At 57.0% G+C, this 25,050-nt stretch overlaps 1 protein-coding gene across 4 annotated transcripts in view; it reads left to right on the plus strand.

Annotated features, from left to right (window-relative positions):
* CFAP46 (cilia and flagella associated protein 46) overlaps positions 1 to 25,050 on the plus strand; it is a 100,007-nt gene that overhangs the window by 18,383 nt on the left and 56,574 nt on the right. For 3 of the 4 annotated variants that reach the window (XM_078076935.1, XM_078076933.1, XM_078076936.1), the window contains exons 10-24: positions 205 to 303; positions 1,990 to 2,180; positions 6,097 to 6,325; positions 6,443 to 6,563; positions 7,816 to 7,939; positions 8,111 to 8,241; positions 8,948 to 9,075; positions 9,946 to 10,079; positions 11,397 to 11,609; positions 12,890 to 13,055; positions 13,416 to 13,565; positions 14,171 to 14,278; positions 14,497 to 14,663; positions 22,837 to 22,968; positions 23,334 to 23,496. In XM_078076935.1, coding sequence (XP_077933061.1) covers positions 205 to 303; positions 1,990 to 2,180; positions 6,097 to 6,325; positions 6,443 to 6,563; positions 7,816 to 7,939; positions 8,111 to 8,241; positions 8,948 to 9,075; positions 9,946 to 10,079; positions 11,397 to 11,609; positions 12,890 to 13,055; positions 13,416 to 13,565; positions 14,171 to 14,278; positions 14,497 to 14,663; positions 22,837 to 22,968; positions 23,334 to 23,496 — 2,256 coding nt within the window. The remainder of the gene's footprint in view (positions 1 to 204; positions 304 to 1,989; positions 2,181 to 6,096; positions 6,326 to 6,442; positions 6,564 to 7,815; positions 7,940 to 8,110; positions 8,242 to 8,947; positions 9,076 to 9,945; positions 10,080 to 11,396; positions 11,610 to 12,889; positions 13,056 to 13,415; positions 13,566 to 14,170; positions 14,279 to 14,496; positions 14,664 to 22,836; positions 22,969 to 23,333; positions 23,497 to 25,050) is intronic. The other variant, XM_078076934.1, reaches the window with a different exon arrangement.

Consider the following 25,050-nt stretch of genomic DNA (forward strand, 5'->3'; position numbering starts at 1 on the left):
CTTTGCTTTCTCACTTAAATCTTTGCATTTTGGGGAAACATTTTAAGTTTTTGTTATATGTCTTTGTATTCTCTTATGTTTTCTTGTTGAATTTCTACCTAGTAAGTTAGTTGTATTTTAAAATGGTCTTTGAAGTTAATGAATGTGTGTGATTGCTTTCATTAAAAATCTCCCATGTATACAAAAACTGTGTGTGTCCTGCAGGATCCTGGGAAGCTGATTGAAATCGAATGCCTGGAGTACGAATTAGAAGCTTTAAGACTTGAAAGTAAAATTAAAATCTATGTCCGAGCAGCCGTTGAGGTAAACCCCTGAGCAGGCTCAGCATCACTGAGCGGTTTTGTGCACTTCCTGGAAGCTGCTGGCTCCCAGGTGACGGGGACACTAGGCCAGCCTCCTGTGCCTCGGGTTCCCACCCGTGAACTCGGCCTCTCTGGCAGGAGCCCCACCAGGACTGGCTGCCATTCTCCACAGCAGTGAGCACAGTCCCCCACGGCTCCCAGGGCCGTCTGGCCTGCCGGGCATGTGGGGCTCATGCAGCCTGCTGCTGGGCTGGGGATCTGGAGGTCGGCAGAAGAGGGTCAGCAGAGGTTGTTGGGGATACAGGGATCCCAGGATGTGTGGGGGAGAGGTGGGGAGCCCAGGGGCGCGTGGGGTGGGGGAGGCGGGGAGCCCAGGGGCACGTGGGGCGGGGGAGGCGGGGATCCCAGGGGCGCGTGGGGCAGAGGAGGCAGGGAGTCCAGGGAGGGCAAGTCCAGAGGACCCCGCTGGGAGGGGGTACTGTGCTCACCAGAGCTGCTCTTCCTCGGCTGCTCCACTTGGAGATGGTGGCCTTGTTTGCCATGTTCGTTCTGCTGTCGGAGAGGAGGCAGCTTCTTTCCGATGAGCTGGCACGGCAGCAGCTGTCTAAACATGGTGGCAAAGAATTACAGGCGACAGGAGCTTGGCTGCTCTCTCCCATCGGCTTATTTAGCGCAGTAGGATTTGGACCGGCAGCCCTGCCAGGAAAGGAATCCAGAGATTATTTTAGACTACTCTTTAATGAGAATTTTTGCAGCTTAAAAGGAAAAGAATCTACTGGAACAGAGTAGTGGTGGCTAGCGTTGATGTGGAGCTGAGGCGGGCGCTCATGGATCAGCTCATGGCGCCTCCGGAGAGCCTTCCGGCCAGAGGCCACAGCAGGCACAGGGCTCCATCCTCCGCACCTGCAGCAGGCTCCGCGTGGCGCCTTCCTGCTGCCTGGTGCATGTTCATGTTCCTGCTGGACTTGCTCATGTGGCTCTTGTAGCCTTGACCTTGTCCGGCCCCTGGCAGGAGCCTGACCAGGGCTGTGTAGGACGTGGCTGCAGAGCACACTGGCCCCAGGTTTGATCACGGGCTGCAGCAGGGCACGCGGCCTGAGGGGCTGCAACGGGCGGCTGTGTGGAGCTCAGTCCCTCGGCTTCTGCCCGCTGGTACTGGTCGGGAGGCTTCAGGTGCCAGTTCAGGAGGCAGTGTGAGGGGAGGCCCTGAGGGTGCTGGCAGCCAGAGGCCGTGGGACGTGGCCGAGTTAGGATCGGCGGGCAGCCCCGGGGGGCTCTGTGGAAGCGTGGGGCTGGAGGCCACTTCCACACATCCTCGAATGTGGGACCAGAGCCTGGCTGGTGGGGGCACACTTGTAGCACAGAACAGAGAAGATGGTCTTCGGGTTGCGAGCATAACTGGCTGTAGGCCACGGTGAATATACAAGCCCGAGAAATACGCACGCTTGGATGGAATCAGCTCACAGAAGAGAGACATCCGTGGGTGTGCAGAGCCCATTCTAGGCCTTTTAAGGAAGTATCCTACAGACAACCAGTCCCTTCTAGAGAAGGTGACACGGGCCATTGCCACAGACAGACTCAGACTTGGGGCCCCGGCCCCACCGGCTGCCTCTGACCCTCCAGCGCCCCAGGTGGTGTGCGGGACTCGCCTTCGGTCTTCACAGACTGGCCCGTGTGTTTCGTGCAGACCCAGCTGGACCTGGTGCGGAGGCTTGACGTGGCACTCCAGCGGGCCGTGCGGCTGGGCGAGCCCGGGCCCATCCACGTGGTGTGTGCCACCCAGTGGAACACCAGTCTCCCTCTCCTGCAGCAGCACCTGCGGCGGCAGCTGCGGAAGCCACTGGCCCACGTCGCGGACACCCTGGAGAAGGTGGACAGGTAGCTGGTGCCTCCTGGTCCTGGGCTCAGAGGGGGTGCTCGTGTGGGAGAGGCCTGGGCAGACCCCTCGACACCAGCACAAAGATGAGACCCAGCTCATTTCCCCAAAAAGCGGTGCCGGCAGGAAAATCTGCCTGCGTCAGAAAGGGCTTGCCCGGCGGCCGCAGTGACGAGGCCCCAAGTGGGCCCCAGGCAGGGCTGGGGGGCCCTCTGCACCGACTGACGTGAAGTTAGGGCCAGCCCGGGTCCCAGCAGCGAGGCTCCACGAGCCTGCAGGCACACACCGACAGCAAGATCCAGTTCAGGTCCCACGTCCTCCCAAGGCCAGCGCCAGAACCCAGTTGTCCCTGCCCCACAAGCTCTGGTGGAAGAGCCTGCCACGGCCACAGTGTGGTGCCCACCGGCCGCGAAGCCAGGCCCATCACCTGGTGTCTGGAACACAGACGGGTCAGTGCTGAGGTGTGGAACGCCGTGCCTTCTGTCCGCGCCGGGCTGGACACGTTCATCACACACCTACCCTGGGCCAGGCACAACGGCAGGCCCTGGAGAGGTGCTGTGAGGGTGTACGGCCTGGCACCCGCACCCACAGCTGGACCCGCACCCGCACCCGCACCCGCACCCGCACCCGCACCCAAACCTCCATCTACACCTCACTCACACCCGCACCTCCATCTACACCTCACCCACACCCGCGCCTCCATCTACACCTCACTCACGCCCGCGCCTCCATCTACACCTCACTCACGCCCGCGCCTCCATCTACACCTCACCCACGCCCGCGCCTCCATCTACACCTCACCCACGCCCGCGCCTCCATCTACACCTCACCCACGCCCGCGCCTCCATCTACACCTCACCCACGCCCGCGCCTCCATCTACACCTCACCCACGCCCGCGCCTCCATCTACACCTCACCCACGCCCGCGCCTCCATCTACACCTCACCCACGCCCGCGCCTCCATCTACACCTCACCCACGCCCGCGCCTCCATCTACACCTCACCCACGCCCGCGCCTCCATCTACACCTCACCCACGCCCGCGCCTCCATCTACACCTCACCCACGCCCGCGCCTCCATCTACACCTCACCCACGCCCGCGCCTCCATCTACACCTCACCCACGCCCGCGCCTCCATCTACACCTCACCCACGCCCGCGCCTCCATCTACACCTCACCCACGCCCGCGCCTCCATCTACACCTCACTCACGCCCGCGCCTCCATCTACACCTCACTCAGCCCGCACCTCCATCTACACCTGCCCCCACACCTGCATTTCCACTCCGCTCTCAGTAGGCCGGCTGTGTTAAGTGCTACAAAGACAGTGCAGCAGGGAGAAGAGGGGCAGCAGATGCTCTCTTAGGCTTTGAAGCACGCGTCTGGTGGGCAGCATGCACGCATCTTCCTTTCATCTACCGGGACCATGTGTGTGGTGGCTGGAGCTCTAGCCCCTCTGTGTTTGGTGTCGCACTGAGCTTGTCTCTGGCCTCATTTCTTTCTGCCGTCTCTTCTGCTTCCTGATGCTCTTTCCCTGCCTCCCTGCCTTCCCTGAGGCTAATTTTTAGAATCCTGCCCCACTTCCTTCACTGGCTTCTTCGTTTCTCCACTGTGGGTCCTGGGGCGGCAGGTTGCTCGAGGCAAGGGCTAGTAATACGGGTCCTCAGGCAGCGAAGTCCACGTGGGCCACTTGTGCACCCCTCCCCACGTCCCGATGGTGGAGCCCTGCAGCGCTTCTCCCCGCTCACTGCACCCGCTGCCTTGGTGCTGTTGTGGTCGTGGGTTTCACGTCTGGACGTGGTGTGGTGTATCTTACGTATGAACAGATCTACCTCACCTTGCAGTGCTGTCATCTGGTCTCACAGCCAGTGGTTTTGTTTGTTTTTAAGAAAATTACAGAGGAAAATAGTAGTTTCTCATGTTTACCTACTTTGCTGATCCCACTGGCTCTTCTTTCCTTCTCCCACCTGCTTTATTTCACCCTAAAGACGGTCCTGCAGGTGAAGAACTCTTGTTGATCTGAAACTGACTTTACCTCACTCTCATCTTTGAAGACTATTGTCACTGGTTATTGGATTCTGGGTTTACAGATTTTTTCTTCTTTAAACACTTTGAAGAGGCTGTTTTATTTCTTCTGGCTGTCATAGTTCCTGATAAAAGGGTGCACTGTTTTCAGCGTCGTCCTGCCATTCGCTACGCGCCTTTCTGCTCCTTTCTGTTTTCAGAGTTCTGATTGTGGTATTCCCCGGAGCCTTTAAAAACTCCTGCTTGGGTCTACTGAAATGCTCAGGCATGTGACAGGGCCTCTCATCAGAAATTATTAGCCGTTATCTGTTCATCCTCGATCTCTGCCTCCTGGGACTTGAGCTTGCACGTGTCCTGAATACAGCCCGCCTGTCCCAAGCCTCTGCTCATTTTAAAAATCTTGTTCAGTCTGTTCCTCCAGTGGATGACTTCTAGGATTGCTGGCTCTTCCTCCCCCTGTTTCCAGCCTGCTGTGAGCCCCAAGCAGGAGCTTTCCAACTTCAGATATTCTGGTTTCGAGCTCTAGTGTCTCCAGTTTCTGCGGGTTCTCCTCTCCTGAGATTCCATATCTGTTCTGTCCTTAGTATTGTCTTCCTTCAGGTTTTTGAATACATTTATATTTGTATTTTAATATCTGCGTTGAAGGATTTATCTGGTAAACCCAACATCTGGCCCTTCCCGTATCCTGACTGTGGGTCACACTTTTCTCTTTCCTTGCACATCTAGTGTTATTTGTTGTGTGCTGGACATTGTGGGTGATGTACTATGGAGTGCTTGGCTTCTGCCATCTTCTTTGGAGAAGCGTTCGTTTTTGTTGTCGTAGGTGTTGAGTTAAGCATGTCTGGTGATGGACAGGCCCCAGCACTGCGGAGCCCCTCACTCCGTCCTCCTGTGACTCCTACTGCCCAGGCTGAGCTCCGATCTCGCCTCCCTGGCTCAGCGGCCCCGTGCTCTGCCAGCTTGTTCCTGACGCGGGCTGTCCCTCTGTGTAGCCCCCGTGCTGTGCGTGTGCTCGGTCAGCCCTGGACGGGTCTCCCACTGTGGGGTCTGGGCGCATGCTGCCCAGAGGAGCATCATTCAGGGCAGGGCCTGCCCCAGAAACATGGCCCATTCTGGGCAGAGTCTGCGAACCTGGTTCCCTGACGCGCATGGACCTCACCCCGGCACTAACCAGGGACCCCTCACGGGCGTGGGTGGAGCCCCAGGCACTCCTGCGTCCTCGTCCCTGAGGTCACAGGCATACCACGCGGCATTTACGCCTCCGTCTGCGCTCAGCCAGTTCAAGGGTCCTGCAGAACTTGCGTTCGGCCGGATTTGTCGGATTTGCTAATGCTGGTGTCCCAGGGCAGTGGCTGTGATGTGGGGTCTCTGCCTGTTGTGGGTGGAAAAGCTCTGAGGACACTCCAGTGACACGTGCAGATGCTTGCAGAGGCCCACCAGAGAAGCAGCCAGGCAGGGGAGAGGGCCCGTGGGACGTGGCGGCCGTTCTGAGTGGGGGGTGTTCCTCAGCTGCCAAGACCAGAGCAGGGCCCCATCCTGGGGGGCAAAGAGCAGGCTTCTGGCGGCGGCGGCGGGCAGCGGTGGGGCATGGTGGGTGGGACGGTACCTATGGACAGAGGTGGTGGTGGCAGCATCACAAGCTTCCTGTGTCCGCTGAGCCCTCCACCCAGCAGGTCTCACTGGCACGGTCCCCAGTCTGCTGACCTGCTGCTTCTCAGCCCCAGAGCCCAGGTCCCAGCTGCTCTGCAGGGACCTCCCTGCTCGTCCCCCCGTGTGAGTCCTCCGGGCAAAGCCGGGCGGGAGCTGAAGGATGCTGGGAAGCCCAGGCGCCGGGAGGGTCTCACAGGAAGTCAGCATGCCCCGGGCCTGTGTCACACCGTGCTGTCCCTCCCCAGCCTCATGGTCCTGCTCCGTTGCCAAGTGCACATGGAGATGGCTCACATCGAGGAGGACGAGGACCGGCTGGAGCCGGCCATGCAGCACCTGCAGAAGGCCATGCTCCTGGACAGCCTCGGCCTCTACCAGGACAAGCTCAGCATGGCCTTGAACCGGCTGCACCTGTGTACCATGCTGTACCAGTCCCCTGAGCGTGCTGAGGACAAGGCCATCATGGCCATCGAGCAGGTGCCATCATGGCCTCTGCAGGGTTGCCCAGGGACTGGGGGCCTGCAAACAGCCCGGGACAGGGTCGCTTTAGACGATGTAAGAGCCCGCTCATCATACCACCTCTTCCTGTTGCAGGCAAAAAAAGCTATCCCAAAAGATAGCGTCAGGAAGAAGCGGGCTCTCCTGGTGAATGCAGGCCTGGCGCTGGCCCCCGACACCTTCCAGATTGTGCTCGACGGTGAGAACGAGGCCAAAGGTACACACTGCCCTCACGCCTGGAGCCCAGCATGCTTCTGCTCAGGAGCCGCCCTGGCATGTGGGGGCCATGCTGTGCTCCGCACCTGCCTGTCCAGGCCTTGATGTGCGTGCAGTCTGGGGCTCTGAAAAAGCCAGGCTGGGTCTCAGCTCGGCCGCTGTCACCAAGGAGCTCCTTCACAGCAGGACCGACCAGGCGGGCTGGAGGCCCGGGGTCCAGATGAGGTGTCAGCAGGGCTAGGAGCTCCCCCTGAGGTCGGGTGGAGGGCGGCTCCAGCCCCCTTTGGCTTGCAGATGGCAGTCTTCTCCGTGTCTTCACACCATCTTCCCTCTGTACCTGTTTCTCTGGGTCCAGAGTTCCTCCTTTTTAAGGACATCCATCATAACAGATTAGGGCCCACCCTAATGATCTCATTTTAACTTGATTGCCCCCATAAGGACACAAATAAGGTCACTTTTGGAGGTTCTGGAGGTTAGGGCTTCATCATACCTTTTGGGGGGCACAGTTCTGCCCATATCACTGATCTGCCCAGCGCATCACGTCCTTGTGGACAGCAGGTCTGTGCCCGGCCGGGGAGCCCCACCCAAGGCTGCCCCAAGACTTTGCTCCCCCAGTTGTCATGCCCCAGCGGTGGGAGAGGCCCGCTCTGGGACATGGTTCTCTGCTGGCCGTGGGGCTCCTCTGGGGTGTGCTCGTGCCACCTTGGGTTTCCACCTCACCCCCGCAAGGGTAGGGCTGTGTCAGCAGACCTGACATGCTCTGATCAGCCAGCGTGTTGCCAGCCTGCCAATAATCCAGCCGGAGGAGGCCCTGCGGCCCTGCATGGAGAGGGCTTCAGGGGGCTCCGAGGGCTGGCTCCCGAGCGCTGGCTCCCCAGGGCTGGCTCCCCAGGGCTGGTGTGTTGGCTGAGGGGGATTGGCATGTGCTGGGCACCCTGTACTGATGTGCCGGGCATCCCAGCGCTCAGGGAGCCCGAGCTCTTGAAGTTTGGGCTCCGTGCACCAAAGGAGCCTCCACCGCCGAGCAGATCAAAGGGCCAGGCCATGAGGGTGGTGGGTGGGGGGTGTCGGGCAGGGGCCGGTGTGAGGGAGAGCCCACCAGAGAGGCTCCACCAGAGCCAGCAGAGCCGGGCTGCTGCAGGAGGCAGCCATGCCTGCGGCCCCCGGTCCCCGGGACACAGACACAGCTCCTCCCAGTCCTGGGGTCCCTTACCGTTCCGACGTCAGCCTGGCATTTCCATTGCCACCCTCAGTTTCCATGGGGAAATCCAGGGGCCGGTTCACCTACCTGTTTGCCAAGGCGCGGCACCACATGATCAGCGTGGACAAAGCTGCCGGGCATCTGCGGCGTCTGGGGAATGAGAATGACAAGGAGAGGTGGGTGAGGAGGCGCAGCCCCGCGGGCACCCGGCGCCAGCGCCCTGGAGGGAGGCGCGTGGGGCCCCCCGCGTGGAGCCACCGGTGCCCCCTCGTGCAGCGGCGGCAGCTCTGGGAGCTTCCTGATCTCTCGCCCCTCACGTGCTGCCCTCCTCGCTGGCTGGTGAGCAGAATCCAGATCTGGGCGGAGCTCGCCAAAGTCGCCCGGAGGCAAGGAGTGTGGGATGTGTGCCGGGCGGCCAGCCGCTTCTGTCTCCTGTATGACAACGTGAAGGTGAAGAAGCTGGTGCGGCCGAAGAAAGGTACCAGGGCCCCCCCCCGCGCGCCAGCCGGACACCGCTCGGGGCTTCGCGCCTTCTCTGAAGCCCAGAGCCGAGAGGCCGCGGCGCTGCGGGCAGCGGCTGGGCAGGGGCTCTCAGCGCAGGGTGGCCAGTGGGACAGGCTCCCAGTGGAGGCCGCGGTGCGGGTCAGTGCATCTCTGCTGGGACCCAGCTCACCGTGACCCATCGGGCCCTCCATGCAGCTGTCTCGCCCTTGACTGCTGGCTCGGGTCACTCGAGGTCATCAGGGGCTCAGAAAGGGGAAGGCACCTGCTATGAGCAAGAGAACCGAGGCCGCTGGGCTGGGAGCCTGGGGGCAGAGGGTAGAGGGCAGGGGTGACCGTGGCCGAGCGTGGCCAGGCGACTTTCTCGGGAGTGTGGGGGGCAGCTCCCCGGAGGAGTTCCGGTCTAGTGGACAGTTAGGACACAGGGACGTGCCAGGGGTCCCAGATGGCTGGGAACGTGGGTGCCGCAGGCTCCACGGGGCTGGGGGCTTCTCGAGTGGCAGAACTGCATGAGCAGAACCAAGAATGTGTTGTCGGAGTGCCCTAGCCACCCCCCCTCAGGGGAGCCTTGCCCACTGGGGAGTTTTCCTCCGGCCCCTTCCTGGGCCAGGAATCCTTGTATTTTGTTTGCTAGAAAAGACGAGCATGTCAGACCGAGGCTAGAGCGCGACCCTTTCCCTCAGGAAAGAAGAAGAAGGGTGGAGACAGCCAGGCCCAGGACGCCTGGGGCCAGTCGGAGGTCACCCTGCAGAGGCAGGTGTCCCCCACCCTGCTCCGGAAGTTCGCGGAGGTGGGGTTCATCAGTGCAGAGGTGCGTCCCTGCTCCGCGGCGTCGTGGGTGTGCACTCAGCATGGGCGCCTGCGCCTCCCCCCGAAGACCGTCTCCCGAAACGGCAGTGCAGAGGAGGGCCGTTTTCCTGGGTTCACAAACGTATTGTGATTATGTGTTAATATCTATTTTTCCTTAGAAATCATTTCTCAATCTGGCACCCAAAGTTCTGGAGGTACTAACGTGACGGTTGCATTTTGGGGGTGTTTGCTTCAACCGCACTTTGGGTGAGGTGTGCGTGTTTTATCTACTCCCGTCAGAGGTGGGCCGGCCTTTCCGGGTTCACCGTTGCCTCCCGCAGTGGGCACGCAGAGGCCCCGGGGTCAGCGCTGGGGCCGCGGGGCTGAGCTCTCGGCCACACCACCCGCACATGCACCCAGGGAGGCGATCCGTGGTGACATCTTGTCACTCCACCATCGTTGGGGCCACTGTGGACTGTTTGTCTTGGGGTCAGTGGGGCTAGAGCCTCTGATGGAGTCTGTGCCGTGAGCTGGGGACACGGTGACGACGGGGCAGAGCCTGGTGCTGGGGAGCAGACAGCCGGTGGCGGCAGGGCCGTCCACCCCCCCCCCCCGCCCCCCGTGTGTGGCCCCTCCGCCCGTGCCGGTGCCCTCAGCCGCCGTCAGTATCTCCGCACACTCGCGGAGTGGCCGGGGGGCGGGGGACAGATGCCCAGAAGGGACTGTGTCCGAGCAATGGCGTGAGCGGGCCTGTGCCCTTAGAACGGGCCTTCTCTTCCTGAGTGTTTATGGGGCAGGTGCGGGGCAGGGAGGACACTCTGAGACGACCGTGGGGTTCAGCACAGGGTCTGCCCACGCCCCTGACCGCTCCTGCCGCATACTTCCTCTGCAGGCCACTGTCCAGTTGCTGCGCTCAGAAGGTGTGGACCTAAATAACCATCCGCACCCGCCGGAAGACCTGAGCCAGCACTCGGCCGGCTACACGGTCGAGTCCCCGGAGGACAGCGCGCAGTGGATCACGTACCAGTAGGTGGCCTGACAGGGCCCGGGCGTCCCCAGCAGCTGCGGGCCCGGCTTGTCCACGGAGTGCGGGCTGGGTGGCCGGGGCGTCAGGGCACAGACCCGGGGTGGCTGCGCCCGGACCACGTGTGTGGCTGGTGTTGCGTGTGACACACGTGGGTCCTCCCAGTTAGTGTGTTATTAGAACAGGAGAGCAGGGGACGGTCTTCGTGGCGGGAGTGTGGAGGAGGGGCGGCTCTGCTCACAGGAGGGGCCGTGGTCCGTTCTCCCCACGGGACCGGCCCACGTGTCTGGGCCTCCGTCATCCTGAGTGTGGATGGGAAGGAGCACTCTGTGTAGGACCACCCAGAAGACGTGCCACGTGAACCACCACAGAAACAGGCACGAGTTCGAGGAGCGGTGTTAACGTGATGGGTTTTAGTCGTCTTTGATCTAAAACGAAGTGTTTTTAAAAGAGAACGTGGTAACGAGTGGCTACCCATACATCTCACAGGAACCATCGACCCTCCCAACTGCCCACTCGTTAAGGGGGGCAGTGAGCCGCTTTCCCTGTCGGTTCCACCAGTCAGCAGGCTCTTGGCCGCCGCCCGCTCCCATGGAGGGTGGCACGTTCGTTTAGCGCACGTAACGTTTGTCTCGGTGTTTGTTACATGGACGGGTGTCTTTGCCTCAGTCCTCAGAGCGTCGCACGGAGCACAGCCCGGGCCTCTGCCCCGGGAGCCTGCCGCCACGTGGCGGGGCATGCCAGGCCTGTTGGGGCCCTGCCTGCAGTGGCAGAGGCTCAGTTAACCACAGGCCAGGCCACACCTGACCCACTGATGCTTCTGGGCGGCCCACGCGCTAAGAGTGGTTTTGACATATTAAAAATTTGTAAAATAAAAAGGAGAAAAATGTGCCGCAGAGACTACCCGTGGCTCACAAAGCCTAGAATACTTGCTGTTTGGCCCTTTACCGAAAAGGTGTTGGGAACATGGGTCCGAGAGAACGGGCCGCCCTGCGGGGGCGAGGGTGAGGCCACAGAGGGGACAGGCGGCCAGCAGCCGGGGGCCCGGAGGGAGGTTTGCGGGCCAGGCACAGAGTGGGAGGGTGTGATCTGCGTGTGCGGAACTCAGTGCCGAGGGAGGACGTCCAGCTGGGGGACAGGATGCCGGGCAGAGCTGGGCCCCAGGAGGGAACGCGGTGGGTCCAGCAGGCAGCCCCAGCAGGGGCACCTTTCTGACCCCAGACGCCGCAGACAGCTGGGCCATCGGCAGATGTCATGCTGGCCGTTTGAGAAAGGTCCTGTTCCAAAGGAAGAGCCTGACGGGGTGCGTTGTGGCGCAGGACCTGGATTGAGAGTCTGTCGCAGAGCGCCATGCACAGCTGGTTGCGGTCCGCCGAGATCGGACAGGAGATCCAGGAGGGCTGGATCGTGCAGAACGCCGTGGTCTACGTCCTGAACCACAACCACCACCTCATCATGGCCGGGCGGCAGAAGGAGCTTGTGGACACCCTGGAGCACCTGCTGAGCATCGTCAAGGCCACGGGCCACAGCGGGTAGGTGTGGCTGGCGGGCACTGCGTGCACTCCTGGCCTCCCGGGCTGGCTCCATCCTGATGCCCCGAGAGACCTCGATTCAGGCCTGGGAACTGTGGGGTCGCACGAGGGTCCGCTGTGGGGGTGCTGCCCTGGGACCCGCCCCCCCCCCACCGTCCTCCTTCCGCTGAATGGCTGGGCCGCTGTTGGCTGGTGTGTGGTGGTGACAGGGACGCGGGGAAACCTGTGGGGATGCAGGGAGGGCTGCTCAAGCATCCCCAAGCAGACGCTCGCCCTCGCCCGCACGCAGCCTCCCTCAGCCCCCGCAGCGCCCCGCACAGATTCCTGCCGGCCTCACTCTGTTCCAGACAGAAGGATTTTAAGGACTGTTTGCTGAGACCCAAGTCCCTTGGGAAAATGGAAGGAAAGAGCAACCCCATCTACGAATCTCACTTTCGTTTTGGAGAGGGTTGAAAATCTGCGTCTGTGCTTGCTTATCCAGGTGGATGTGAGCCTTTGAGCTAAAATTAAACATTTGAAACCATCAAGTCGGGTTAAAGTTTGCCTGACAAGGATAACATTTCAGAACTCTCCTTTGTTGTTGTTGGTTTGGCTTTTAGTCTGAGCAATAAGATTTTAGATTTTTGCATCAGATACTGAGGTAGAGATGTCACAATGGGTCGGAATGTAGCAATGCGTGTGTGGATTTTTTAAGTGACGAACAACAAAAATGGACCACGAGATCCAGAACTGCTCAGCAGGCCCCATGGACACCCCTCTGACTTGAGCACCTGCCGGGACCCCGTGGACACCAGCGTCTCCCCCTGGCAGCTCCCCTGCAAATTGCCATTGTGGATGGGGATCAGACTTTGAGTCCCTGATTCTTGACACATGGAGACCATTTTCGACCATTTTTACCGACCCATGGGCAAGCCTGAGGCATGAGTAAGGCCAGACGGGCAGATGCCCCAGAGCGGGCACAGAGGCCAGGAGGGCCTCTCTGTCCAGCCCCCAGCGACGCCCTGAGGAGCCTGCCCACCTGGCACGGGGTGGCTGGGGGTGCCCTCTGTGTGAAGGCCACCTGTGGCAGGGGACTGAAGCGTCCCCAGTGCGGCCCTCATCACAGCCAGTGTCCCCTGGGCGGTCTGAGAACAGCTGCATGAACCGGGGCTGGAACCACGGGCGTCTGTGTGTTTTCGTCCCAGCAAGACGGGAGCCGGGACTCCTGAGGTCCGCGCGTCTGCCTCTGCTTGAGTCTGTGCATGTGACTGTGTTCTCACCACCGGTGCGTTGCTTTCCAGAGACCCCACCACGTTGGTGATGCTCTGCAATGCGTTGGCTCGAGGCTTGATTCTTAACTGGATTCCGGCCCAAGTGCCAGAAAAATCCAAAAGACCCGTGCGCTTGAACCTGTTTCACATACCACTGGACTCGGTGGCCAGCTCTGAAGTCAGGACTGCGGTGGAGGTACGACCCCACCCCGCGCGAGGCCGGGAGACCCTCACTCTATTAGCAGAGGCGACAGATGGCAGACCAGTTAGGAGGTGGGATTTCCACGGCCAGGAAACGGGGTGCAGGGCAAGGAGGGGTGGGAAACATGCAGTTCTCTAAAAATAAGGAAACAGGAGAGCCCTGGACGTTCTCGGGGAGGCTGCGGGTCACCGGCTGTAGGTGGGGGTCGGGCCCCCGGCCTCAGGGCTGGAGCCTGCTTAAACCACCGATGTGGTCTGGCCAGGAGCCATGTCCACTGATTCTTAATCATTTGGGTCTCGGCTCAGGTTTCCCTGTAAAATTCAGTTCATAAGAGCAAGGACCTGTGTGCTTTAGGTCTGCGAGTTTGCCCTGAGCCTGACGGACGGGACTGAGCCCAAGGAGGCGGTGCCCACCAGCGCCCGGCAGCAGCTCATCGCCACCTGGGTGAAGGCCAAGCAGCTGCTGCAGCAGCAGATTGGGCCACGGCTGGGCGTGGACGAGCAGGTGCCCGTACCCCGGGGTGCTAGCCAGCGTCTGGGAGTGCCCGGGGGCTTGGGGAGGCTCGTCCCATGTGCCCGGACGTGCAGGGCAGGCGCCTCCTGCTGAAATCTTCCCTTGTCTCCCGCCTGGGGCCTCGCCAACCTGGGCAGCGGTGTGCACCGGGGAGCGCTCCCTCCTCCTGCAGGGCGGCGCTTGCCCTCCCGGAAAGTCTGTCCCCAGTGAGGTCACCGCCCCGGCCGCAGCATCCTCTCCTTAGTCCTGTGGCCTTATGTGGAGGTGCTTTCAGGCCGGAGGGAGGTCCCTGAGCTGGGAACCTGAGGCTGTGGGGGTGGGACTGGGGGCCGAGCAGGGACCCGGAGTGGAGAGGGTCGGGGTCCACAGCCTCTGCTCCCACAGACGTGGGTTCTGAGTCGGTGGGCAGTCAGAGCGGGCACCTGGGCTGCGGGAGTGCAGCCCCATCGCACCGGCCAGCCCAGCCGCCAGCCCTCCTGCCTGGAAAGGGATCTTGGAGAGACCCCGCAGTGGCTCTGGCGGTCGCCACTATGCTGACGTGTCCTGGCACGTCCGGGCACTCTGGGCTGATGGACGCTCTCGCTCCCTTCCCCTAGAGTCCCAACGAGGACGTCAACTCAGTGACACGGGTCCTCGTCGCTCTGGAGATGTACTCCAGCAATGGGCTGGGCCTCATGGACTTCACCGTGCCCCCCTTGGCCCAGGTATGCGTCCCCCGACCTGAGGCTGCTCGTTGGAACCTGACACGGAGCCAGGGTCAGGGGGCCTTGCCTGAGGGGGCGGACTTGGCGCCCTGTGGAGCGACCCCATCCTCGTCACAGCGCTCAGCTGCGTCCTGCAGGGCACCTGAGTTTGATGCCACGTGGCAGCTTCCCCGTGTGCCTTCTCCGCGCTCACAGACGCCCCTTCTCCCCCCCGGAAGTTGGTGAAGATGGCTTCCGAGTGCAGCTGGTCGGACCCCCTGGTGGAGCTGCAGACCCTCATGCGGCTGACCCACTTTGCGCACGCGGCCCACGACTACGAGGTCACCATGCTCTGCTCTCAGAAGGCCATCCAGACGGGCATTCGGTACCTGAGGATGTGTAGCCCGTAAGTAGCCTCCTAGCACCGGACTCCTGGGGTCCCGACGATTCCCCAGAGGTCAGGAGGGGTACGTGAGGGGTTCGGGTCACACGTGTGCAGCGCCGAGGCACAGGGCAGGCAGAGGTCACAGCGCGAGCGCCAGCCCCCACCAGGCCCCGGCTCAGCCCAGCCAGTTTCCCAGCCTCGCCCGTGCGTCCACGCCGCTTCCGCCTGCCAACTCTGCCAGCCAGGACGGCCTCAGCAGCCATGGCCCCCGAGAGCTGTGTCCAGGGCCCCGAGGCCTCACCAGCCTCCCCGGCTGTGACGGGACAGGCACGGAGGCGGAAGGGGGCTCCCGGATCGGCCGTCTGCCGTTCCCGAGGGACCCAGAGCTTTGATTCCGGGAGCTGTGACCAGGCCACGTACATTCAGGGTCGCTGCCCGCTCCCCGCTCCCCACAGGCCACGGTGATGCTGGTGAGTGTGAGGCTGTTCCACATCTGTGGCTGTTGTAAATGTTTCTGAGGTAAAGACAGTCTCCCTTGAGGTTCTTTTCGGGTTATTTCCTGAAAACAACGAAATCACCGACCTGAGGGTATGAAGACGTTCACGGTGGCCAAACAGCAGGTCTGGTTGTCCGAGGCCAGAGCCCAGGTGTGCCTGCCAGCCCCGTGACGCCAGCCTCAGGCCGCGGCCCCGTCTCAGGCTGCAGCAGCGTGATCGGGAGCTGGGGGTGGTCTGTCTCTCACGCCGACTCCCGGGGACGGGGACGGGGACGCCTCCGCCATGTCTCGGCGGCAGCTCCGCAGCCTGCGTCAGACACGCCCGGTGTGAGTTTGGGGGCCAACAGGTGAATGCCACCTGCGGTGTCTTCACACCCCGACCGGCCCGTGGCCGGGGCCTCAGCGCAGGGGCCGGCGGAGGCTGGTGCACACGGGCACCGGGCACCTGAGGGGCTCTGCGGCATGGCCTCGTTCACTCCCAGGAGCCGCTCTCTGGTAGGCACCATGGCTCCCACTTTGATGGGAGAAACTGAGGCAGGTAGAGGCCACACCACTGGCCTGAGGCCACCCTGCCGGCAGGTGCAGAGCTGGGACTGGGCCCAGGCGTCTGGTTCTACAAGCCCACGTTCCCAGACACCACTGGACACTGCCTCTCGGATGTGAGCATGGCACCCACTCTGTCAGATGGAGCACACCAGAAACTTCCAGAAGAGTCAGCCATGGTCCCTGTGAGTGCGTGTCCCCAAGTTTGGGCGCAGCACAGGGTGACGGGAGCCCCCAGGCCGCGGGGCAGTAGGAGAGGCCCCCCACCCACGGGAGGGCTCCGAGGGCCTGGGCCCAAGGAATGAGGTCCGTTCCTGGAAAGTCCTGGGAAAACCATTTGAATTGGACTAGGAACCCTCATATTTGGTTAGTTTACATAACTTCCTCCAGAATCAGACATCGTGGGGGCAGCTCCCGTTCTGAGAGCCTACGTGAGCACCAGCTGCCCCGAGAACAGAAGACAGAGTCTCGCGCTTCAGCCGCCGACTTTCCGTTATACCCCTTCCCCCGGGTGACCGCAGCGTGGTGACCGGGCTGGAGTGGTGTGTGCCCACCAGGGCCCGCCCTCCTCAGACGGGACGCTCTAGTGCAGAGGCCTGGCATGGGGGAGTAGCAGGTCGAGGCAGGAGACCCAGCGTGAAGAGGAACTCCGGCCACACGGGGGCACAGGAAGCTCTCTCCGGGGGCGGCCAGGGTGGGGAGGGGGCGGACACGTGGCCGTAAAGCTGGGGGGCTGCAGGCACTGGCCCAACCTAGCGGATAGCAGAGCAGGTGACAAGGTGGCCCCACAGGCAAAGTCAGGGTGGACGCCTAGGACCCTGGGCTGCACGACCCGTCAAGACAGGGCCGCCCCTGAGGGAGCCTGGAGCTCAGGGCTGCGCCTCTGAGGCCCAGGGGTCACCAGAAGCTGGGGCATAGGTCTCCAGAGTGCCCAAGCCGTGAACATCTGTTGGGATGAGGTGGAGCTGGATGAGGTTTCCCCACGAGAGTGGAGGAAAGGTGGGCGGGCGGAGGGCGAGGGCTCTTGGAAAGTGGTAGGAGCCGCAATCTACGGGCACGCGGTTGACTAAGCCCCCTGAGGACCTGAGCGTTTGGGACATGTGCCTGCCAGCCTTGCCCACGATGCCCGTGCCCACTGTCCCCCAGTCGTGGGGACGTCAGAAAGGCTCCCTGGGAAAGCAAAGGTGATGATGGGGCCTGTCGCTTCTCACCAGCAGCACTGAGGGGCTTTCCATCATGAGTGACCCTTCCTCCAAAACAGTGTGGGCGGGTTTTGGTGATGGTGTATTTGACGGTGCTGAGGCTAGACATTATTTTTTCTCAACAATCTGTAATAAGAGTAACTTTGCGACTTCCCACCCAGGCTTACCGTGCAACGGGTGGGGACAGAGGGGCGGTCTCTGGCCAAGCAGCTCGAGGGCTGCAAGGAGGCTGCATGCTGCTGGCCTCAGCCCACGCCAGCACCCATGTGCTGAGACGGGATGTGCGGCAGCCTGGACAGAGCACCTGGCTGCTGCCGGAAGTCTGGCCCCAGGCAGGGCGTCGGGGGTGCTCCACCCGCCACCAGCTCTCCGCCACCCAGCGTAAGGCTGTGCCCGTCAGCAGATGGGCCGAAGCCACGTACCGAGAGCTCCCAGCAGCGTCTTAGCCACGCCCTTAAATAGGGAGAATTGCTCTGATGCACGACGGCACAGCGATCAGAGGACGTCAAGAGAACCCCTCAACACATCTGGAAAGGTGCAGCATTCAAGAGGTAAAGCACAGTGTTGCCGTGGAAAAGGAATAATGAAGGACCGGAGATCTCTTGAGCATAAATTCAGTGAGGAAATCTCGCAGGAAGTAGATGAAGAAGGACAGACGTACAGAAAGCGTGACAGAAGCCAGAAGACACGTGGGACATTTAACTTTTGGAACTCCAGAAGGAGCAGAGAGTGCTCTTGAGAAAGAAGTTTGAGTGGGGGGTGATGAGGAGAGGCCCCAGGCACACGGCCCACCTCGTGAGCGGCCCTGCCACCAACGAGCAGCAAGGGGAGCAAAGAGACCCTCACGTGCAGACCACGGGGACACGTCGAGTCACCACAGATGGAGGGTCCAACAAGGTCGCAGGAGACAGAAGTGCGACAGGCTTCTGAGAACCCATCACTGGAAGGTAGAGGAAAAATGGAGCTTTCTAGGTGGAAATAGTTTTGAGCCTAGAATTCTAATTCACCCAAACTATCAGTCAAGTCTATGGGTATGGAAAGCCATTTTTAGATGGACAGAGACCTAGATTATATATGTCCCACACACCTGTTTTTAGAAAGTTCCTTGAAGGATATGCTCTAGAAAAACAAGGGAATAAACCAAAAAAAGAGAAAAATGTGGGATGTTGGAAATAATAGATTCAACCCAGAAAAGTTGTCAAGCTGCGCTGCTAGCTGAGAGAGCCACCTGTCTAAACTGGAGCAGGATGGAGGAGGGCCTGGCGAGTTAAGGGCAGGGAAGACAGACGACCCAAGGTGTTGTGATAAAGGAAAGTAATACAATGGAGAGAAAGCCAGTTGGAAACTTCAGAAGACACATTAAGTCATACACAGCTTGACTCCTCAGTGAAGAACATTCACATTATCACGGTGTTCACTGATACTTTAGTTTTAGGATTAACATTTTGACAAAGGAAACCTCTTTGTGATTACTTAGCAAAAGCTAACTGTTACCAGTTTTGACAATACAAAAGTGAAAGTGCAGACGACACGCTTTAGTAGGGGAGGGGCGTGTCCGGAAGGGAGGAGAATGTGATAACGTCCTTGCCCGAGAAGGTGAGCAGTCAAGTGTCACCGGCTCAGGGTCCTCAAGACCTGGAGCTAGCATAGTATTTTCAGGTACAAAGATGATAAATAGGGGAATTAAAACAATGCTGTAATCAGCCGTATTCGTAGGTTGGAGGGTCTGAGTAATTTAAGCTTCCATGGATCATCGTAAGAGTTCCCCCGGGGGACGTGTGAAGTCGGTACGTTGGGAATCAAGTGAGATGCCAGGGTTTTAGAGGCAAGCGCATGCCTGCTGGAGGACCGGGCTGAGTATTTAGAAGTCATTCCCTCTGGGGAACAGCACTGGGAGCCAGGTGGGAGGTAGTTATTCCTGACCACGCGCAGGTGCCACTTTGATAACAGTTCACACGTTATCTTGAAAAGAGAAACTGCGAAGACATTGTTACAGAGGGAGTCGGTACTTGAGTGCCGCTGCGTTCGTCCTGTAGTCGGACCAAAAGGTCCTTCGCTGCTGGCCGAAGGCTGGTCAGGAGGACGCGGCAGGTAAAGTACGTGTGCCCTGGCTTCGCCATTCTTCATCAGTGATTCTTAAATTGAGTTTTATTTTAGAATGATAAATCTTATACTAAGATAAAAATATAAATATATACATAGAGTAATAGGGAAATACAGGTTCTATAAAAATTTAATTTCCAATTTCCAGGCTGACTTTTGAAAACATTTGTAGAACGTCGCTGTCCTCTAGTGGTCACCACTGTCACTGCACGCCTGCACGCGGTGGAATTGCCCGTCTAGCCTGGCTTTGGCTGGGGTTCTCGCCCTTCATCCAACCACAGCGGGGTGCTAGCTGTGTCTAGGGATGCTACTCCGTGCTAGGCGGCTGGAGAGACACACAGCAGTGGTCCTTGGCTCTGTAAGAGATGCCACGCTTTGTAGTGATCTTGCTGGGCACTCAGAGCACTGGACCCTGTGCCCGGGCAAGCAGGGTACGTGGTCACACTCAGCCACATGGCATGCACTGCAGACGATTCTTTTTTTTTTAATTACACATATTACAAATTTTTGTGCTAATTTTTCCATTTTGCAAGTTATATGAAGAAACTCTAGTGTGGAATTGGTCACAAAGTAATTTTATAATAGCACTTCATATTAAATAGTAAAAATAATTTTTAGTTCTTAGTGAAAAATAATGCAGTTACTAATCAATAAGTATTTTCACCTCTGAGTGTTTAATTACCAGAATAATTTTCACATTCACACTATCAATGTAAAGGAATATACATTAATATGAAATTTCATGTGGATCCCTAAAATAGACACAAAATAGGTTAAAAGGAAGTAGTCTACGAATATTTGGGACATTTCTACTTTGTTCAACATTTTTATTTAACATAATCATCAGTGTTGGGTCTTTATACAAATTTGAAAGTTCCTTTTCTACATTTCTGGCCATGATACAGTAACGGATAATATACTCTTGTTCTGCGAAAAAAAACCCAAAACTGTAAAGCTCAACAAAATACATGAAATAATCATTTTCAGGCATTGGACAACGGATGGTCCAAAGCAGAAATTTTTGCAAGAAGGGAACATCAAAAATGGGCTGTCTCCACATTCACCCTTACTTTCTTCCAGGTGGGGTTGGAGGACTGTTCAAACACCAGCGCTGGGAGTGGAGGCCAGACAGAAAACATACTGGGGTGAAACAGGGATCCACGCCGGGGGCCGCTGAGGCAGCTGACATGTGCAGGGTGTGATGGGAGAGAGGGGTCACTGCACAGAGCGTGTGTGCTCACAGGCACTGAGGGGTGGTCTCTAAGCTAAAAAGAGATGGTGGAATTGACCAACAAGAGTCAGGGAGGCTTCATGGAACTTGCCAGACATTCAAAAAGATCACACCTTAGGAACAGGGCTATAAGGGCTACCGTAGACTTGCCCTAAAAAGCCTCATTCCAATCTTGATAAGATAAGCTGAGCCACCAGTAAATTAACTGCCTGTCAGAACAAAACCCAACCTTCTTTTAAAGGAAGGCAACATCATCCACACTCCCAACAGTATACTCTCAACAATAGAGCCCTTACAGTGTCCAGCGTTAAGATAAAAAATTACTGGACACATGGGAAAACAAGAAAATGTTCTCCCATACCAGGAGAAAACACAGTCAATAGAATAGAAACAGTTGGACGCCTGCATGGCTCAGTGGGTTAAGCACCTGCTTTTGGCTCAGGTCGTGATCCCGGGGTGCCGGGATCAAGCCCCAAATTGGGGGGGGGGCTTGTCTGTCTCTCTCTGCCCCTCTCCCCTGTTCCTGCTCACACTTTCTCTCTCTCTCTCTCTGAAATAAAAATAAATAAATCTTTAAAAAAATAGAATAGAAACTGTCAACAGACCCATATATGACACAAATTTTGGAATTAGACAACAAATTTAAATTTTAAATTAAAACAACTATTCTAAATACAAGAATATATTTTTAGTGGAAAAACTAGTATACAAATGGGGGATTTCAACAAAGAAATGAAAACTGTAATAAAGAACTAAGTGGAAATTCTAGAACTGACAAATCCAGTATCTGGAAATATTACTGGGAGAGCTTAACGTGTGAACACTGAAGATGTGATAAGTAACTCTGAACGCAGGTCAACAGAGTACTGAAACAAAAGCGCAGGGAAGACAGAAAAGCAAAATGAACAGAACTTTAGCAACATGTGGGGCATAATCAAGTGGCCTAACACGTGTAATGGGAGTCTCAGACAGAGGCAAGAGAGGGAGGCAGAAATACACATATTTGAAGATAGACTAGTTTACATTTTTTCAAATTCAGTTAAAAACATCAACCCAGAGATCCAAGACTTTCAATGACTCCAGGCAGGATAAACACAAAGAAAACCACACCTATTTTCACTGTAGTCAGATTGCTGCAGACCAAAGGTAATGAGAAATCATTAGAAAGAAGTCAGAAGGCAAACAGATGCATTACATATAGGAAAGCAAGGTTAAAACTGCAGACTTCTCAGCAGAAACAATGCAGACTGCCTAACACTTTAAGTGTTAAAAAGAAAAACCTGTTTATAATTCCATGTCCAAGAATAGCCTTCAGAAAATGAAGGCAAAATCAAGACGTTTTAAGATAAACTGAAGGTAAGATAATCCATTCCTAGAAGAGATGCCAAAAGAAATTCTTCAGGCTAAAGGAAGATGATAGCAGGTGGAAAGATGGTCCAAGAAGCCATGGAGAGTACCCAAAGTGGTGAATGTGTAAGTAAATATAAAAGGCTTTCACCCTCAGTTCTTCAGTTCTTTAAAAGACATTTGCCTGTTTAAAACCAAAGTACATTGAATTGTGGGATTATTAATAAATGTAGAAGTAAAATGCATGACCATGATAACACAAATGATAGGAATGAGGTACATAGAAGTATACTGTTCAGAGTTCTGACATCATCTGTGAAATGATAGAACATTAATCCAAGCTAGACTGTGCTAGTTAAGGATGTATGTTGTAATCTCTAGAGCAAATCCTAAAACATGATAAAAAAAAAAAAAGTATAACTAAAAATCCAATAGAGAAGACAAAATGGAATACTAAAAAATATTCAATTAACCCAAAAGAGGGGAGGAAAGAAACAATATATGGGATGAAAGGAAAGCAAAGAATAATGGAAGATTCAACCCCAACCACATCCATGAATCTACTAAATGTAAATGGACCAGCACTCTAGTTAAATATGCAGGGGTTATCCCACTGGATACAATAAGTAAGACCCAACTAGAAGCTATTATCAAGAGACACTTCAAAAATAAAGACTCAGGTGGCCCATGGAGGGAGTCTGCCCAGGAACCAGTATATTTCTCCTAGAGTAAGTCCAGTGCCCCCTGAGTGGAGTTTCAGGGATTTGCTCCCCTCCAGCGCTGGACAGGGGGTGACATCTTAGTGTACGTGGTGTTGTATGTGCACAAGCCACAGTGTGGCTAGGATAGTAAACACTGAGGGAGAACGGATCACACGGCGTTCTTGACATTGCTTTGAGTCAGAAACGTATAGGACTGGGCTCTCGGCACACAGTGGAGGCCCTCTGAGACCACACTCACTGGGGTACAGGGAATGGAGCGCCATTGTTCCTGGGGGTGCTCGGCCATCCTATGGGGGAGCAGGGCAGAGGGGCTTGTGATGCTCACCCGTTGCTGCTGCACAACAAAAACACTTTACAAGTGAGTCATTTAAAACACCAGTCCATGACTCTGCGTCACGGGCCTGTGGGTTGACTGGATTCAGCCAGTCAGTTGTGGTTTGGGGCCTTTCATGAGGTTGCTGTGGACGCCCCCAGGGCTCGTTTACCCTTCTGCATAGACCTGTCTCCCCTGAAGAGCCGTCCTGCATGTGAGGCACTTCTCTGTCTCCAGGGTCGAGACTGAACTCGTGGCGGAGATGCTGAGCACCACAACCCGCATCCAGGGCAGGAGCGTCATGGAGAACCTGAAGGGGAGAAAGCAGCTGCGCCTGGTGGCCGCCAAGGCCTTCATAGAGAGCGCCAAGTATGCCGTCCTGTGCTGAGTGGCCAGTGGGTTTGGGGTGCATACTGCGCATGGGATAAATGGCAACTGCAGGACCATGAAATGAAGGACACGATGCTCAGTGGGGACTGTCACTAAGGCTGGCTCTCCCTTGGTGACCCCATGGCCAGAGCTATCTCACCCTTTGTGGTGACCCCCCACCCCACCCCACCCCCTTGGGCATGAGCGGGTCACCACGTGGCCATCAAAGGGAGGGAGCACACATGTCATGGGGTATTCTGTGCACCCAGCCCCACCTCCTCCCCTGTAAATCCAGAAGCCTCACATGTTGCTGCTGTGTTGTCCATCCATGTCTACACCTCTCCAGGTCAGGAATTCCCTTTCAGGTTTGGGGGCATCGCGAGGAGCAGCGCCCTTGTGATGCTGGCCGTGAGGCACTACTGGAACACCTGGCTTCCGTTCCTGTCTTCTGCAGCCAACAGGAAGAAAGCCAAGAACGTCATACAGAGGATCATCAGCATCATCAACAAGACAGAAGCGAAAAAGCAGGTGTGCTGTGTGGGGCCACAGTGGGGCAGGCTTCTTCCAGAAAGGGTGGGCAAGATCCCAAGGAAAGACAGACCCCATGGAGCAGTTGAAACCAGGAACATGAAGGCCAGCAGAGTGGGGGGCTTGGAGGACAATGACATCTCCAAAATCCCAGCTGGGCAAAATCCCTCCTCTCCTTCCCTCCTCTCCTAGAGAACGCTGACCCATACCCAGAAAGCTCCAGCAGGAGAGAGGAAGGATGGAGGAGGTAGGAACAGAACAGTAGACTCAGACAGATGAGGAAAACCACAGAAGAGCCAAAGTCCTGGCCTGACTCCACCCCGCGCCCACCCCACACCAGCACGTGTGGTCTTGGTAAAGGGACTGTCTCTGGCTACCTCCCTCTGTCCACCTGGCCCCGAGGCCGGCAGAGCTGGGCCTAGACTTAGCTTGAGAGGGTGTGTGGAGGTCAGTGAGGGCTGCCCCACCTGCCTGCTGACCACGTGCGTCCTGCGCACATCCTAGAGATTTTCAGCCCCAGGACTCGGCTGCCCACAGAGCTTCCAGCACCTTTCCTATCTGCCAGGGAAGGCCACACTCATACCTATAAAACTCCGGTTTTCAGCAGGGCCCTTCTGAAAGGAAGGCCCTCAGGTCAAAGGCTTTGGCAGACAGAGGTCTGTGGTCAGACCGTCTAGAACAGAGCCCATGGACGGAGCTTCTTGAGCCCTCAGTCCAGCCCACATGTCCAGCGAAACCTCAGAGGCCAGCAGCCAGACAAGCTATGGGAGGTTTGGCGGGGATAGGACGAGATGGGGGAACCACCCTCTATGCTGATTCCAGAGCTGGGCCTTCCCAAGGCTGTCCCTGGCTCAGGAGACTGCTCTTCAAGAGACAGCAAGAAGAAAATTGAAAATCATAGCCTCATACAAGAAATTGATCGATGCTTCTGATTTTCTTACTAAGATATTTATGACCTCTGATAGTCTAAGCCAGGGGTGGGCAAACCACCACCCACAAGCCAAATCTAGCCTGTCTCCTGTTTTTGTCAATAAAGTTTTATTGGGACAGAGCCATGCCTGTTCATTTACAGCTTGTCTGTGGCTTGGCTACAACAGCAGAATGGAGTAATTGTGACAGAGACCATGTGACCCACAAAGCCACAGGTACTTACTATCTGGCACTACAGAAAAAGTTTGCCAAGCCCAGGTCTAGACATTTATAAAACTTAACCTAAAGTTCAGTTTTTGCCAATTTGCTTTTTAAAACTGTGGTAAAATATACATAATTTAATATTTACCATTTTAACCATTTGAAAGTATACAATTCAGTGACCTTAATTATATTTACAATGTTGTATGACCATCACCAGTATCTCTACCTGAAACTTTTTCATCATCCCCAACAACATCCCCATCGTCCCCTGACCCCATTAGACAACAGCTCTGCTTTCTGTCTCTATGAATGGGACGGCTCTAGGTTCCTCATATAAGTGGAATCATACAGGATTTGTCCTTCTATGTCTGGCTTATTTCACTCAGCATAGTGTCCTCAAGGTTCATCCATGTTGTAGTA

This window comes from Halichoerus grypus, chromosome 7 (genome assembly GCF_964656455.1).
Source record: "Halichoerus grypus chromosome 7, mHalGry1.hap1.1, whole genome shotgun sequence".
NCBI lineage: Eukaryota > Metazoa > Chordata > Mammalia > Carnivora > Phocidae > Halichoerus > Halichoerus grypus.